General features: G+C 44.7%; 1 protein-coding gene across 1 annotated transcript in view; it reads left to right on the top strand.

The window, feature by feature from the left end:
• The window catches only part of ESR2 (estrogen receptor 2), a 62324-nt gene extending 51161 nt beyond the window's left edge, over nucleotides 1-11163 (top strand). Inside the window, exons 8-9 of the mRNA XM_054449832.1 lie at nucleotides 9052-9232; nucleotides 10886-11163. Coding sequence (XP_054305807.1) covers nucleotides 9052-9232; nucleotides 10886-11072 — 368 coding nt within the window. The 3' untranslated portion in view covers nucleotides 11073-11163. The remainder of the gene's footprint in view (nucleotides 1-9051; nucleotides 9233-10885) is intronic.
• The last annotated feature ends 3983 nt before the right edge of the window (nucleotides 11164-15146 follow it).

The raw sequence follows: 15146 nt of genomic DNA, 5'->3' as shown, positions 1-15146 counted from the left end.
GCCATTTCGTTCTATCTGGGCCCTCAGCCAATTGGGTGGTGCTTGCCAACATTGGTTAAGGGCAGATCTTCCTTACTTAGTCCACTGTTTTTTGTTTTTTTTTTTTGAGATGAAGTCTTGCTTTATTACTCAGGCTGGAGTGCAGTGGTGCCATCTTGGCTCATTGCAACCTCCGCCTCCTGGGTTCAAGCGATTCTCCTGCCTCAGCCTCCAGAGTAGCTGAGATTACAGGCATCTGCCACCACGCCTGGCTAATTTTTTGTATTTTTAGTAGAGATGGGGTTTCACCATGTTAGACAGGCTGGTCTCGAACTCCTGACCTCAAGTGATCCACCCACTTTAGCCTCCGAAAGTGCAGGGATTACAGGTGTGAGCCACTGTGCCTGGCCTTAGCCCACTGACTCTAATGCCAGTCTCTTCCTGGAACACTCTCACAGACATACCCAGAAATAATGCTTTATCTGCTATCTGGGTATCCCTTTATCCAGTCAAGTTGACACCTAAGATTAACCATCACAAAGGGTAACCCAAATAGACACCAGTGGTCTCCCTTGGTAGCAAGGCAGCTAGGACTTGGAGGGGAGAGTGCTGGATGAGAAAGAGCTGCACACAGAATTTTGGAGATCTATGGAGAGTCCTCTTCAAGTCTTCAGCTGAGTGCTAATCTGCCCATGCTTATGAGGATACCAAGGACAGGGAAAGAACCATCAGAAAGGAGAGGGCGAAACAATCCCTAGAGTTCACACAGGGCCAGGAACAGTTCACATTCTCACCAGCCAGTGGGAAAAACCTTGCAGTTCGCTGGGCATTGGGCACTTCTCAGCCTTCCTACAGTATTCAGAAGGGTATTGCCTCAGTAGTGGGCCTAGACTAAAAGCCATTATGATCCTACCAAACAAAACTTAAAAGCAAGCCTGGAGGATCAAACAGTTGCTAAGTGATTTAACTGCATCCCAGCACAAAGCTCAAGAATAGAGAGACATCCCATTTCATTGCACGTTGCTTTATTGTGCATCACAGATACTGCATGTTTTTACAAATCGAAGGTTTGTGGCAACCCTGCATTGAACAAGTCTGTTAGTACCATTTTTTCCAACAGCATGTGCTCACTTTGTGTCAAATTTTGATAACACTTTGCAATATTTCTAACTTTTTCATTATATCTATTACAGCGATATGTAATCAGTGATTTTTGATGTTACTATTGTAATTGTTTTGGGGTGCCACAAACTATGCCCATATAAGATGGCAAACTTAACCTATAAATCTGTGTGTTCTGACTGCTCCACCAACTGGTGGCCCCACCACCATCTGGAATTCTGGGAGAATTCTACCATGCGTTTGAGGAATGAATAATACCAAGTGATATGGTTTGGCTCTGTGTCCCCACCCAAATCTCATCTTGTAGTGCCCATAATTCCCACATGTTGTGGGAGGGACCTGGTGGGAGATGATTGAATCATGGGGGCGGGTCTTTACTGTGCTGTTCTCATGATAGTGAATAAGTCTCACAAGATTTGATGGTTATATAAAAATGGGAGTTTCCCTGCACAAGCCCTCTTCTCTTGTCTGCCGCCACATGAGATATGCCTTTCACCTTCTGCCATGATTGTGAGGCTTCCCCAGCCATGTGGAACTGTAAGTCCAATAAACCTCTTTCTTTTGTATATTGCCCAGTCTTGGGTATGTCTATCAGCAGTGTGAAAATGGACTAATACACCAAGTTTACATATACTCTTACAGAAAATTGAACAGTATGGAATGTTTTCCAACTCATTCTGTGAGGCCAGCATTACTCTGATAGAACACCCAGACTAACACACTGGAAGAAAAGAAGACAACAGACCAATTTCCCTCATGCATGTATAAGCAAAAGTTCTCTAAATTTTTTTTTTTGGTAATTAGAATCCAAAACTGTATTAAAAGAATAGCACATCGTGAACAAGCAGAATTTTCGAGAATACAAGATTTCTTTAACATCTGAAAATCAATCAATCAAAATTCATATTAACAGAATAATGAAAACCCATATGATTTTATGTATATATACATATATATGTATGTGTATATATATATGTTTTTGTTTTTGTTTTTGTTTTTGAGACAGTCTCACTCTCTGCCCAGGCTGGAGTGCATTGGTGCTATCTCAGGGCTCACTGCAACCTCTGCCTCCTGGGTTCAATCAATTCTCCTGCCTCAGCCTCCCGAGCAGCTGGGATTATAGGCACCCACCACCATGCCCAGCTAATTTTTGTATTTTTAGTAGAGATGAGGTTTCACCATGTTGGCCAGTCTGGTCTCAAACTGCTGACCTCAGGTGATCCACCCGCCTTGGCCTCCCAAAGTGCTAGGATTACAGGTGTGAGCCACTGCCCCTAGCCATGATTATCTTAATAGATGCAGACAGCATTTGACAAAATCCAACATCCACTCCTGCTAAAAACACTGTACAAACAAGGAATAGAAGGAAACTTCCTCAGTCCATTAAAGGGCACCTATGAAAATCCTACACTTAATACTATACTTAATCACAATCAGGAACAAGGCAAGTATGTCCACTGTCCTTAATTCTATTCAACATTTTACTGTAAGTTCTACCCAGTGCAATAAGGAAAGGAAAGAGGTAAAAGGCATCAATATTGGAAAGGTAGAAGTGAAACTCTTTATTTAAAAACACGATAATCTATGTAGAAAGTCCTAAGGAGTCTAAAAAATGTGAATTTAGCAAGTTTGTAAGGTGTAAGAGCAATATATATAAATCAATTGTATTTCTGTGTGGTAGCAGTGAACAATTGGAAATTGAAATGAAAAACCAATACCATTTACAATAGCATCAAACATTGTGAAACCTTGGGAATAAACTTGCAAAAGACATGAAACCTGCACACTAAACACTGCAAAATATAGCTGAAGGAAATTAAAGAAATCCTAAATAAATGGAGAGAGATGTTAATGGATCATGAGATTCAGTATCGTTTTCAATCCTCCCCCAAAATGATCTATAGATTCAAACTGATAAAAATCCCAGGAGGCTTTTTGGTAGAAATTGATAAACTGATTCTTAAAATCATGTGAAAATGCAATGGACCTAGAATAGTCAAAACAACTTTGAAAAAGAACAAACTTGGAGGACTTACACTACCTGATTTCAAAGATAATGTGGTATTGATGTCAAGAGAAACAAATAGATCAATGGAACAGAGAGTCCAGAAATACTCTATACAACTGCAGATGGTCCTCAATTTATGATGGGGTTATTTCCCAAAAAACCCATCTTAAGTTGAAAATGTTGCTAGTCAAAAATATACTTAACACACCTAACCTACTGAACATCATAGCTTAGCCTAGCCTATCTTAAATGTGTTCAAAATACTTACATTACCCTGCAGTTGGGCAAAAATCATCTAATATAAAGCCTATTTTATAATAAAGTAATGAATATTTCATGTAATTTAGGGAATACTGAAAGTTACTGTACTGAAAAATGAAAAAACACAATGGTTGTATGTGTACTGGAAGTACAGTTTCTACTGAATGCAAAAAATTGCAGATGAGCGTGTTCGTCATCTTGGTTGTGGTGTGGCTCCACCGTGTATATGTATGTCAAAGTACATCAAATCGTACACGCAAAATATGTGCAGGTTATTGCATGTCAGGTATACCTGAATGAATCTGTAAACAATGTAATGAAAATAAAACAAAAAGATTAAGAGAGCAAAGTTTGTAGGCTAAATGGAAAAGAGATACCACCAAGCGGGGAACCAAATCGCAGGGTGGAGGCCCTGAAGGATAAGGGTCAGGAGAGGAGAAATGGGGTAGGTCTCTTAAGTCAAAAGGCTGCGAACTTCTCTATCCCATGTTAGGATAGCAGAGTTTCCAAGCACTGCATTTGGTTGCTGCTAGGTGGCCTTGCCAGGCTAGATAAGCATTGGGCTGTCTGATGATGGTCTCCTGTATAGTTTGGTCTCCTGTTTTCCTGTGTATGTGACACGCTCAAGTTAGGATTATGTCACTCAATCACATCTGCAGTGGTACAGCACGCTAGCTGGCCAGGTCGGGGTTTGTCAGTAGTCATGTTTTAAAAGCTGCCCATTTCTGGGTTATGCGTATCTACTAATAATGGCTATAATATGGAATGGAAATTAACTGTGTCATCCAGCTAAATTTCAGCTCAGTTTCTGGTATGTATATCAATGACTTCTAAATACTAAGGATGTCAAAATGATTGAGATACAATGCTTTTGGTCTAGAATGGGATATACGCTCAAATAGTTAATCAAAGGTCTGATCCTTGATGGGCTTAAGTAGAGAGGCACATATTTCTCTCTTGGGGAGGCAAGGGAAAGGACCACAACATTCTAACTCTCTCAGCCAGTCCTCTTCCACTATGCATATATAGGTTGTGTGGTACTTGGAATTCCTGTATCATACTTAGCCTTTGATATGTCTCTTGAGAGTAAGAGACAACAGAAAAATGTTGCATTTAACAGCCTGTTACAATGCTTGTTAGAGTGTTTTTATAAACTCTAAGGTGTTATGCAAGTGTCGTAGTTAATGAAATAGCCTACCTAACACCCAACAGAGAGACTGACCATCTTGCCACCCAAATCCTCCCTTGGATAGAATTAGAGGGGGTATGGAATTTAGGAATTAGAGTGTAATTAATTACATTGATTATCCATAATCTTTAAAATATTTTAAATTAGGAACAAGTCTATTTAAACAGTTTTAAGATTTACAAAGGATGAGACTTCTCATTAAATGAAAGAAATAGAGGGGTTAAGCCAGGAAATCCTATTTCACATTAAGAAAATTATTAAGAGACACTGGCTTAAACCCTGATTCCCTCTGAGTTTATAGGGAGAGTTCCCATGGAGTGGGTGGGTGGAGAAGACAAAGACACAGAGAGACGCTGATGACGAAAGATGCGGGGGTCCTTTTCTGTTGACCAAGAACGCTGGGGCAAAGCACAGTTGAACAGCAGCCTGCGGACTCACACCATGGCACCTTTTGAGTCCCATCTGCCCTCATGTGCTGGGGGCAGGAGGTGGTGACAGAGGGTGTGGGTCATGGCCAGAGGTTCCTTTCCTCAAAGCAAACAAGCAAACGCCACATACGGCTCCCCAAAGCCAGGACTTCTTTCCTTTGGTCAGTATTCTGGGACTTCTATTAACACATTAGATTTTTCTCATTTATTTGCCTTTAGTCAAGGAAAGCTTATGTTTTCATCCTTTGAACAAATCAGACGTGGCAAATCTTGAAGGAGGGGTGGCTGTCCGCCACCACTGTGCTGCTCAGAATGTCATCAGGTGGGCTGGTGAGAGGAGCACACAGCTGTTCCCAGCTGATAAAGGGGAGAGAAGATTGTGTCCTTGATTTTATTTCACTTTCTTTGGTATGTGTGGGGCATGGTGCCAAGATCTTGTCTTTTTTTGTTTTTTTAAACTATACTTCTTCAGTTTCATGAAAATTTAATTTTGTTCTACAGTGAATCCTAACTGATGTTTTTACTTTTAGGTGGTGGAGAGGGTGCTACCTTTTTGTTGTTTTCTGTGCCTGACTGGGCAGGGCTTTGGATATTGTCCCTTGCCCCATCCTGCCCAGGGCCTGCCACTTAGCAAGTTCTCTGTAGATATGTGTTTGATGAGCAAGGGCCCGAGCATGGATGCCTGAGGTGCAGGCGCAGCACTGCTGGCTGAAGAGCCAGGCAGCAGCATGGGTATTCTTCAGCACGGTTCCTTTCCGGGAGGGTATTTCTTTTCTATGTGATCAATGAGAACAGGAGTCCCCAGGATAATTTTTATAGGTCTTTTTTTTATATACACTGCCCCCCCAACCCCGCCATATGTAAAATGTAAATCCTAGCATATGCCTTTCCACAACTGCAGTGCCTCACCTCCCCAAACCGCTGTGGCTGAAGGACTCTGGGCCCCACGTGGAGCTGTGCTGCCCCCACAGCCTGCAGAAGGCCTGGGGTCTGGCCTTGGAAATGACTGTGGTTCGTGAAGTGGGTAACACAATGACACATACCTGTTCTCTGAGGGGAAGCTTGGTGGCACACAGCCCAGGGAATTTATGTTATTGTAATTTTGGTTCTGAGGCATTCTTTTATTATTATCATTACTATTATTTTTAGTAACAGCTTTATTGTGATATAATTCATCTATCATATAATTTATCCATATTAAGTATACAGTTCAATGTTTTTAGTTTATTCACGGTATGTGGTACAACCTTCACCACTATCAGTTTTAGAACATTTTCATCACCTGAAAAGAAACCCCATGCTTCTTAGCCATCATTTCCCACTCCCTATCCCACCAACAGCCCAAGGCAACAACTAATCTGCTTTTCTGACTCTATGGATTTGCCTATTCCAGACATTTTATTATAAATGGAATCATACGGCATGTGGTCCTTTGTGTCTGGCTTATTTTGCTTAGCCTGATGTTTTCAAGGTTCATCTCTATCAGCACCTCATTCCTTTTCGTAGCTGAATACTATTCCATGGTATGGAGAGACCACATTTTGTTGAGCCATTCGTCAGTTAGTGGACATTCCACTTTTAGGCTGAGTTATGCTGCTATGAACATTTGTTTACAATCTGAGGATTTGTTTTTATATTTTCATTCTTTGTCACTTTGAACTGAGACATGTACAGGCACACAGTTTTGGCTCCTTTTGGAATTCCCAGACATAGTATTGCTTGATGGCAGTGGAAGTCCATGGAGCACATGTCATGCAGCTGAACAGACTACAGGGTAGTTAAAAGGACGTACTTGTTTATGCAGATGGGGTTAATTTTAGGGAAAGTAAGCTTGAAATAATTTTCTCTGTTCTTTTGATAATTTTCTGTGTGTACCTAAAACACACATTAGCATGCATATTTACCATTTCAAATATGATGGTGTGTTTGGCTAAAAAATTAAGGGTCTGGCCGGGCACAGTGGCTCATGCTTGTAATCCCAGCACTTTGGGAGGCTGAGGCAGGCAGATCACAAGGTCAGAAGTTCGAGAGCGGCCTGGCCAGCATGGTGAAACACCGTCTCTACTAAAAATACAAAAAATTTGCCGGGCATGGTGGTGCATGCCTGTAATCCCAGCTACTAGGGAGGCTGAGGCAGGAGAATTGCTTGAAACCGGGAGGCGGAGGTTGCAGTGAGCTGAGATCGTACCACTGCACTCCAGGCTGGGTGACAGAGCAAGACTCTGTCTCAAAAAAAAAAAAAAAAGAAAAAGAAAAAAAAAGGTCTGTGCCCTCAAAGCACTCATGTCCAGTCTTGCTGAGGGCAGAAGGGTGGCTGTGGGGTGTGTGTGGGGACAAGGCAGACATCCAGTATTGGGGCAATGTGGTGCCTCTGCTGGGGATGAACAGGGCACTGTCAGAGCATCAGGGGACACCTCAGACCAGACTTAGGGTGGGATGGTAGGGAGGTTGGGGGAAGCTTCCAGAAGGAATTTCATGACCAGGTTGGAATCTACAGGAGGAATGGGTATAAATGAGCAAAAGAATCAGGGTAGAGAAAGAGGAAGGAGAGAGTTTCCAAGCAGCAAGTTGAGCATGTTCGGAGCATCACATGTTCAGGGAGCTGAGAGGGGGACTCAAGGCGAGGTGTGGTGGGAACTGCAGATGAGAGGAGCAGGGAGGGCCCTGGTACCTGTGATAGCTGCACCAGGTGATTTGGACTCTCTCCTATGAGCTGGGAAGTCATTAAAGGGAGCCCCATGAGCAGATCTGCATTTTGGCCTCTCAGAAGGGGACACACGGGGTCAGGGGTGGGGTCTTGTTTCCCCTGCAGTGGGAGGGCAAGTCATCTCTGGGGTGACAGTGGGAGGTTTGAGGCTGTGGGGGGATTCTGGAAGAACCAGTGGGGAGAACAAGGTGAGCACGGGGATTGGAGAAGCAGCTTCAGGGCTATTGAAAAGATGAATATTTTAAATCCGTATCATCAGACATTATGGAGGTCCCTGGGGATGTGGCAAAGCATTACACTTACATAATTGTGCTTCAGAATGTCCCTTGCCTTAACTGAGTTAAACTTAGTTGAATTGAGCTGCCTTAATTGAACTGAAAGTGCCAATAAAAATAGAGAACAAAAACTGCCAAAACAAATTCTGTGGATGCTGGAGCACCAGCCATCATCAGTCTCATGACAGCCAAGACTCAGCAGCTCCCTGGTTGATTTCACATATTTATTCTTGCTTTGAAATGGAAAGCCTGGAAGAGAAGCTAATTATTAAAGGGAATCAAGGAGTCAGGCAGGGGGCGGGGGGAGGAGATTTATCTGAGCTGTTACTTTGCTGCCATTGGGATGCCACAGTATCTCAATCCTAGAGTTGGAGGGGAGTTAAACACAGGGCAGGGCAGGATGGGGGAGGCAGCCTACCCAGGATGTGGCTGTGGGGACCTAAGCAGATGTGTTCCTGCATGCGTTGCTCAGTGAGGAACTGAGGCTCAGAGAGCTCCAGATGGTGGCTAGAAATTAGGTCTGTCTGACTCCAAATCAGTGGTCTTCCTGCCCCAGCCAGGTGCCACTCAAGTGAGATGCAGAGGTGGTAGCAGGAGCCCTGCCATGGCTGACTGGGGCGTGTGGTACAACACAAGGAGGTGGCAGAGGAGGCTTCATCACATTGGCCATTCCTTTATTAAACTCCCTTTAGAGGGGAGCCCTCCGTGGGGCTAAAAGTAGAATTAATCTCACCTTCTGACCATCTCTGTATCTGTTGCCGCAGATGAGAAACACCACATAGTGGTTTCGGGAGACTAGATATACTTGCCACGGCAAGGCCACAATTATGGGCCTGGTGGACACTTCAGGTGGCAATTTAGTCTGTCTGCATTAGGCCAGGCTTCTCTTCTAGCTCTGTGATGGGGCTGGCTCTCAGGGAAGAGCCCCTGGGGGAGGTAAGACCATGATTATAAGGTCCTGCCACACGTGCAGCTGTCAAAGCAACCCAGATCACCTCGGAGCAGGCGCACAGAACAGCTGAGCACACGACTTCCGCTCCTTTGCTCAGAGCAATGACTTCTGGCTTTTATTCTTTGTCCAGGTATGTACCCTCTGGTCGCAGCGACCCAGGATGCTGACAGCAGCCGGAAGCTGGCCCACTTGCTGAACGCCATGACCGATGCTTTGGTCTGGGTGATCGCCAAGAGCGGCATCTCCTCCCAGCAGCAATCCATGCGCCTGGCTAACCTCCTGATGCTCCTGTCCCATGTCAGGCATGCGAGGTACGCGCCCTAGGGAGCTGCTCTGCTTGGGCGTGGGATGGGATTATGTGCTCCACGGAGGATGAAGTGATTTGGGAAAAGTGTCTGCAAGTTAAGGAAAATGAACGTCTGAAAGGAAATGGGGAATTTGTCAGTTCACACACCTGTAACCAAAGATGGGCACACACAGAGGGTGTGGAAGGAATGTCACGTGGTATCTTACAGGATCTGCATGGCAGCCAGTGGTGGCTCATCAGTTTTTCAATTGCTGGGGTTTATAGCCTGTTTATGGAGTCCTAAAAGGGGCACTTCCTCCCCTAACATGAACTGCCACCCCTCTTTACACCACCCAGGGCTGAGGCCCTGAAGTCACTTTTTGTGGAGAGGCTAAGACCCGCTCCCCTAGATGGCCCCTCGAGCTGGTGATGTGAAGAAGTGCACAAATGCTTCCCTAAGAGTTGTTCTTTCAGTGGCATCAGGAAATTAAGGATAAGACTTAAGAGAAGTGGTGGATCCAGCAGATTTAGGAAGGCAGGTCTGTAGGTAGGGCATGTTTCTGATCAGGAAATGTAATTCATTGTGTGTGCTGATGAAGAGGGTGTGCAGTGGTGGCTACTGTTGGTACAACGATGCTCAGTGCTTGGTGTCACCCACGATCAGGGTAGCCTTGCCCTGGAGCTGGAGGAGGGGAGGGGAGGATGGAAGGTAATTAACTGGTCACTGAAGAGGCAAGTCTAAAGGCTGTGGGGAAGGACAATATACACCTCGAGAATCTTAAGTGAGAGATAAAGACCTCTGCCTTTCCCCTTTAACGATTGCTCAGCACACAGCCATTTGCAGAACAGATCCTGTGTTTGTAGATTCCTTCACTGTGAATTTATCTGCTTGCTAAAATTTATTTGTAACCCCAAAATTAATATTCGTGGTGTTTTTGAGGTCATGAACAGAGTGGCAGAAATTTTGAGTTGCCCTTTATGCACAGTCCCAGCTGAGATGGAACAAGCAGCTGCTCTTCTACTGTCAACAAGTGTCCTTTACTTGGTCTACTTAGTGCCATGGTTTTACATTTTTGTGCTTTTGGTGACTTCACTGTTTAAAATGGCCTCCTGGCGTGGTGCTGAAGAGCTGTCTAGTGTTGCTTGGTGTGAAAAAGCTGTGATGTGCCTTATGGAGAAAGTATGTGTTAAGCTTTGCTCAGGTGTGAGTTATAGTGCTGCTGGCCATGAGTTCAACGTTAATGAGTCAATGGTATTTATACATAAGGCATCTTTAGAAAGAAACACACATGAAACAAGGTTTTGTATTGATCAGCTGATGAAGATGTGGCCAGAGGCTTGCAGGAACCTAACCCTGTATTTCCCCTAGGAGTGAGGATTCAGTGTTAACAGTGACTTTACGGAACATAATTACCGCAAATAATGAGAACTGATTGTCCTATGTGCCAGGCCATTGTGGGTGTGTGGTGGGACACAGAGGCTGACAAGACATCTTCCTTGCCCTTGAGCCTAAATTATCAGGGGGAGCTGGATGCACGAGCCATGGATAAACAGGCTGGGGGAAGAGTGGGTTTAGGGATGGGGTAGACTGGCTCTGAGCAAAGAGAGCTGGGGAAGGTTTCGGTGTTCCTGTGGCTGCCTCGGAGGAGGGAATCTCAGCACCTTTTTGTCCCCATAGTAACAAGGGCATGGAACATCTGCTCAGCATGAAGTGCAAAAACGTGGTCCCAGTGTATGACCTGCTGCTGGAGATGCTGAATGCCCAAGTGCTTCGCGGGTGCAAGTCCTCCATCACGGGGTCCGAGTGCAGCCCAGCAGAGGACAGTAGAAGCAAAGAGGGCTCCCAGAACCCACAGTCTCAGTGACGCCTGGCCCTGAGCTGAACGGGCCCACAGAGGTCACAGGCTGAAGCGTGAACTCCAGTGTGTCGGGAGCCTGGGCTTCATCTTTCTGCTGTGTGGTCCCTCATTTGGTGATGGCAGGCTTGGTCATGTACCATCCTTCCCTCAACCTCCCCAACTCCCAGGAGTCGGGGTGAGGAAGCCATAGTTTTCCTTGTTAGCAGAAGGCACATTTGAATGCAGCGTTTCCACACTCAATGGCCTCATAGGATCTCAATGTGGTCTTTGTTACTTTCCTTCTTCCTTCCTCCCCTTTGTGAAACATCTTAAAGGTTTTGGAATGAATGGTGGAAATCTGACTTGGAAGGGCTGCGAATCAGAAAGGGGAGGGGAAGTGACACGCTTACAGAAGTGGGCTAACCCTTGTGTGGCACACACTACCCTTCCCTTTGAGAGTTGACCTTTGCTCTTTTCTGGACCACTCGATTGTAAGATTGAAAACCCCTGTGACAATTGTGTACTTACCTCCCAGGCCTGTGGGGACTGATCATATCATATGATGCTTATTCTGTCAAAGGCCAGAGGGACTGTGGTTAAGCTGGGAGGTGAGTCATGTTCTCTCCCTGACCTTGCTGCCGGCTGCACACAGATTTGTCCCTCTCGATTTGTATTCACAGAGCCTGCCAATAATTTGGGGTATGTGTGTATGAGCGTGTGATCATTTTCATGGAGGACTGTGGGAGATAGAAATCTCCCTGCTACTGGAGCTGCCCTTCCTTAAACCTCTTGTCCCATGGGGCCAGCGTGGGTGCTGGAGAAAGACCATGTTTGCAGGAATGGGGTTCTTTCCTGTGGGTGTGGGTGACAGCCACAGTGTTTCCCTGGGGCACTGTGGATGCAGTTTCCATCTTGTACAACCTCATAAGTAGCAGCCACAACTGCCACATCAGCCACCCCAAGTAGTCAGGGATACTTTGGGCTGTGGATGTGCATGGCGTGCTGTTTTATAGATGGATGAGTAGCTATGCACCCCAGCGTGTCAGCTCTGGGGCCACACTGTATAGCCTTGATGAGTACGCCCCTTGAACAAGACCCAGTTTGTGAACTCTCCTTAAACAGAAATATTTAGGGATAATTATTTATAGCAAGAAAGAATTCTTTTACACTTGAGAGCTCTTTTAAAAATATTTTCGTATTGGAAAATTTATATGGTGGGCTGGGTGAAAAAGAAACAGTAAAAATATTAGTTCTTATTCCAAGTGGAACATAAATAGGACATGAAGAAGGGCACCTCTGAAATGACAATTTTAACTCACTTTTTAAAAGATTTGAGATTTTCAGTTTTGGAAACAGTGAATATGCAAAATGAGTAACAGCATACTTTGGAAGCCAGCAATTAAATAATCATGTTTCATTATTGCAGTAATGTTTTAAACAATTACCTTGTGATATGATATTAAATATATTTTCTTTTTGAAAATATGTTCACTTTGGGTAGCACATCCTGTATTTACTAAGTCATTAGGAAGATTGCATTCAGTGTTACCAAGACTGGTTTTTGCTAGTTAGTAAGACCTTGAATAATCCATAATTTTGATATCGGTGCAATTTTACTAAAAGTTGAGCTTAGCTGTTTCAGAAATGCTTGGACAAGTACCTAGAGAACACACTGATGTCCGCGTTCTGAGGCAGTTTGAAGTTATTCTTAGTGACTCAGTGTTACAGCCTTAGTAAGATTTAGTACAGGCAGGATAAGCTTGGTTTCATAGGAACCAGGGAACCAGTGTTAGTGTCAGCTGCTTTCCTCCTGGTCAGCCTAGAATGCCCCACTCCCAATAGAGGGGTTTGGAAGCTCGAGATTAGGAAGAAAGAGGCAAAGAAGGCAGCCTTCAACAACTCATTGTCTGCCAGTGAAATTCTATTAAATGTATTTTTAAAAGAGATGACCAGGTAACAAAAACATAAAAAACCAAAACAAGGCCAGATGCGGTGGCTCATGCCTGTAATCCCAGCACTTTGGGAGGCCGAGGTGGGTGAACCACTTGAGCCCAGGAGTTTGACCCCAGACTCGGCAACATGGAGAAACCCTGTCCTACAAAAAATACAAAAATTAGCCAGGTGTGGTGGTGCAGGCCTGTAGTTCCAGATACCTGGGAGGCTGAGGTGGGAGAATCACCTGAGCCTGGGGAGATCAAGGCTGCAGTGAGCCGAGATTGTACCATTGCACTCCAGCCTGGGTGACAGAGGGAGACCCTGTCTCAAAAAAAAAAAAGCCACAGAATATAGATTTAATTTTTTTTTTTTTTTTGGAGAGTAGATCTTAAGACAGAGTTCACTTCTACTCCCGGGAGTGAACTGGCAATGGCAATCCCTTTAGAGCCTCGAGTGGGCAGTCTCAGGAGCACCGCACAGTGAGTTTCCAGCTGAGCTATTCTCACTGAATCTCGCCCTGTTCTCACAGCACCCCTCTGTCAGGCCTGTCTCATAGTCACTGCCCACCAGGACTGACTACAAACGATTTGACCCTAAAATAGTCTTGAAGGGATTTTTCTCAAAAAACTAAGGTGGGAACACAAGACAAAGCTGTCAGCCTAGTAACAAATCTGAAGACTCTTAACTGCATTAAAAATAAAACAGTGTAAAATCGGCGGGAGCTGTGCAGTGTGAGTCTCGATCTGGAATACTCCCCCTGCTAACTCAGCTGGAAGGGCAACTACCTTAGATTTCAGGAAGGAAGAAAAATCAGTTACCAATACTTGGCAGAGCCATATTATATATCCATATATATATTTATGTATATAAGTGGAATTGAAGCAATTCTAGAATTTTCTAGCATGTGAAAACAGGGTTTGGTTCTTGTTTACGTCTGCTAAGGGACTTTTCAAATTCAAAGTGAACCTTTTGTTTATAGGCCTATTTTGAAACAAAGTATCTTCACTTAAAAAGATTTGACACCTTTTTTTTTTGTTTTGAGACAGGGTCTGACTCCTGTTGCTCAGGCTAGAGTGCAGTGCAGTGGTGCCATCAGGGCTCACTGCAGCCTCGACCTCCTGGGCTCAAGCGATCCTCCCACCTCAGCACCCCATCCCACCCCATTCCCGCCCTCGCCGAGTAGCTGGGGCTACAGGTGCACACCACCACTCCTGGCTAATTCTTTTAATATTTGTGGAGGTGGGGTTTTACTATGCTCCCCAGGCTGGTCCTGAACTCCTGGGCTCCAGGGATCTGCCTGCCACGGCCTCCCAAAGTGCTGAGATTACAGGCATGAGCCACTGTGCCCAGCCCCGCCACATTTTTTTTAAGTTGCTGAAAATCTTTTAAAAAGATAAAAACACATTATTTAGTACCTAAAGATAATATCTGTGCCAGTCACAGTTCTCAGTGCCTCAGACATTCACATTTAATCCTTATTATAATAACTGCTATTTCCTTATTTTCTGGTTGTGGAACTAGACACGGTCTAAGCAAACTTGCTGAAGGTCCCGTGGGGAATAAGTGAGCTGAACACAGGCAGTCCAAGTCCAGTGCTGACAGAAGACCATGCACTTCAACCAGTTTAAAAATTTAAAGAAAAATATTTTAAAACGCGGAATCTATCAGGCGCAACCTGACATGCACGGCTGCTGTGATTTAAATGGGGCCCCCTTGTGATACCCCCTCACCTCCCACCACAATGTCCAGAAGACCCCTACAGACACAGTAAGTTTGTAAACCTCTCACATGAAAGTTCAACTCCACCTTTCATATCTGTGTAAATTAAAGCCCACGGGGGCAAATTCACCTATTCAAGGTCATAAAACTACTCATGGCAAAGCTTGGACTGGCACGCAAGTCTTCTGCTTGCCTAGCGGGCCAGTATTGCTCCTGCCACAGGACTTGCTTCTGTGAGAATCTGCTTTGTGAGCTGAGTCGCAGCAGAATGGAGGGGCGGTGAAGTTAGGGTTGTCTTCTGCTGTACCTTTAGATCCCATCTCCTCAGCTTAGATGGGTCTGCATGAGCCTTTACTGAATAGCAGCAACGACAGATGGAAAAATACAATGCATATTCTGTTATTCCCATTGTCCCGTCCCAGGTTCATGAGCTCTAGTGGGTACTGC

Source organism: Pongo pygmaeus, chromosome 15 (genome assembly GCF_028885625.2).
Source record: "Pongo pygmaeus isolate AG05252 chromosome 15, NHGRI_mPonPyg2-v2.0_pri, whole genome shotgun sequence".
Classification (NCBI taxonomy): Eukaryota; Metazoa; Chordata; class Mammalia; order Primates; family Hominidae; genus Pongo; species Pongo pygmaeus.
Note: the sequence above shows the minus strand (reverse complement) of the source record. Positions and strands in the feature narration are given on the sequence as shown.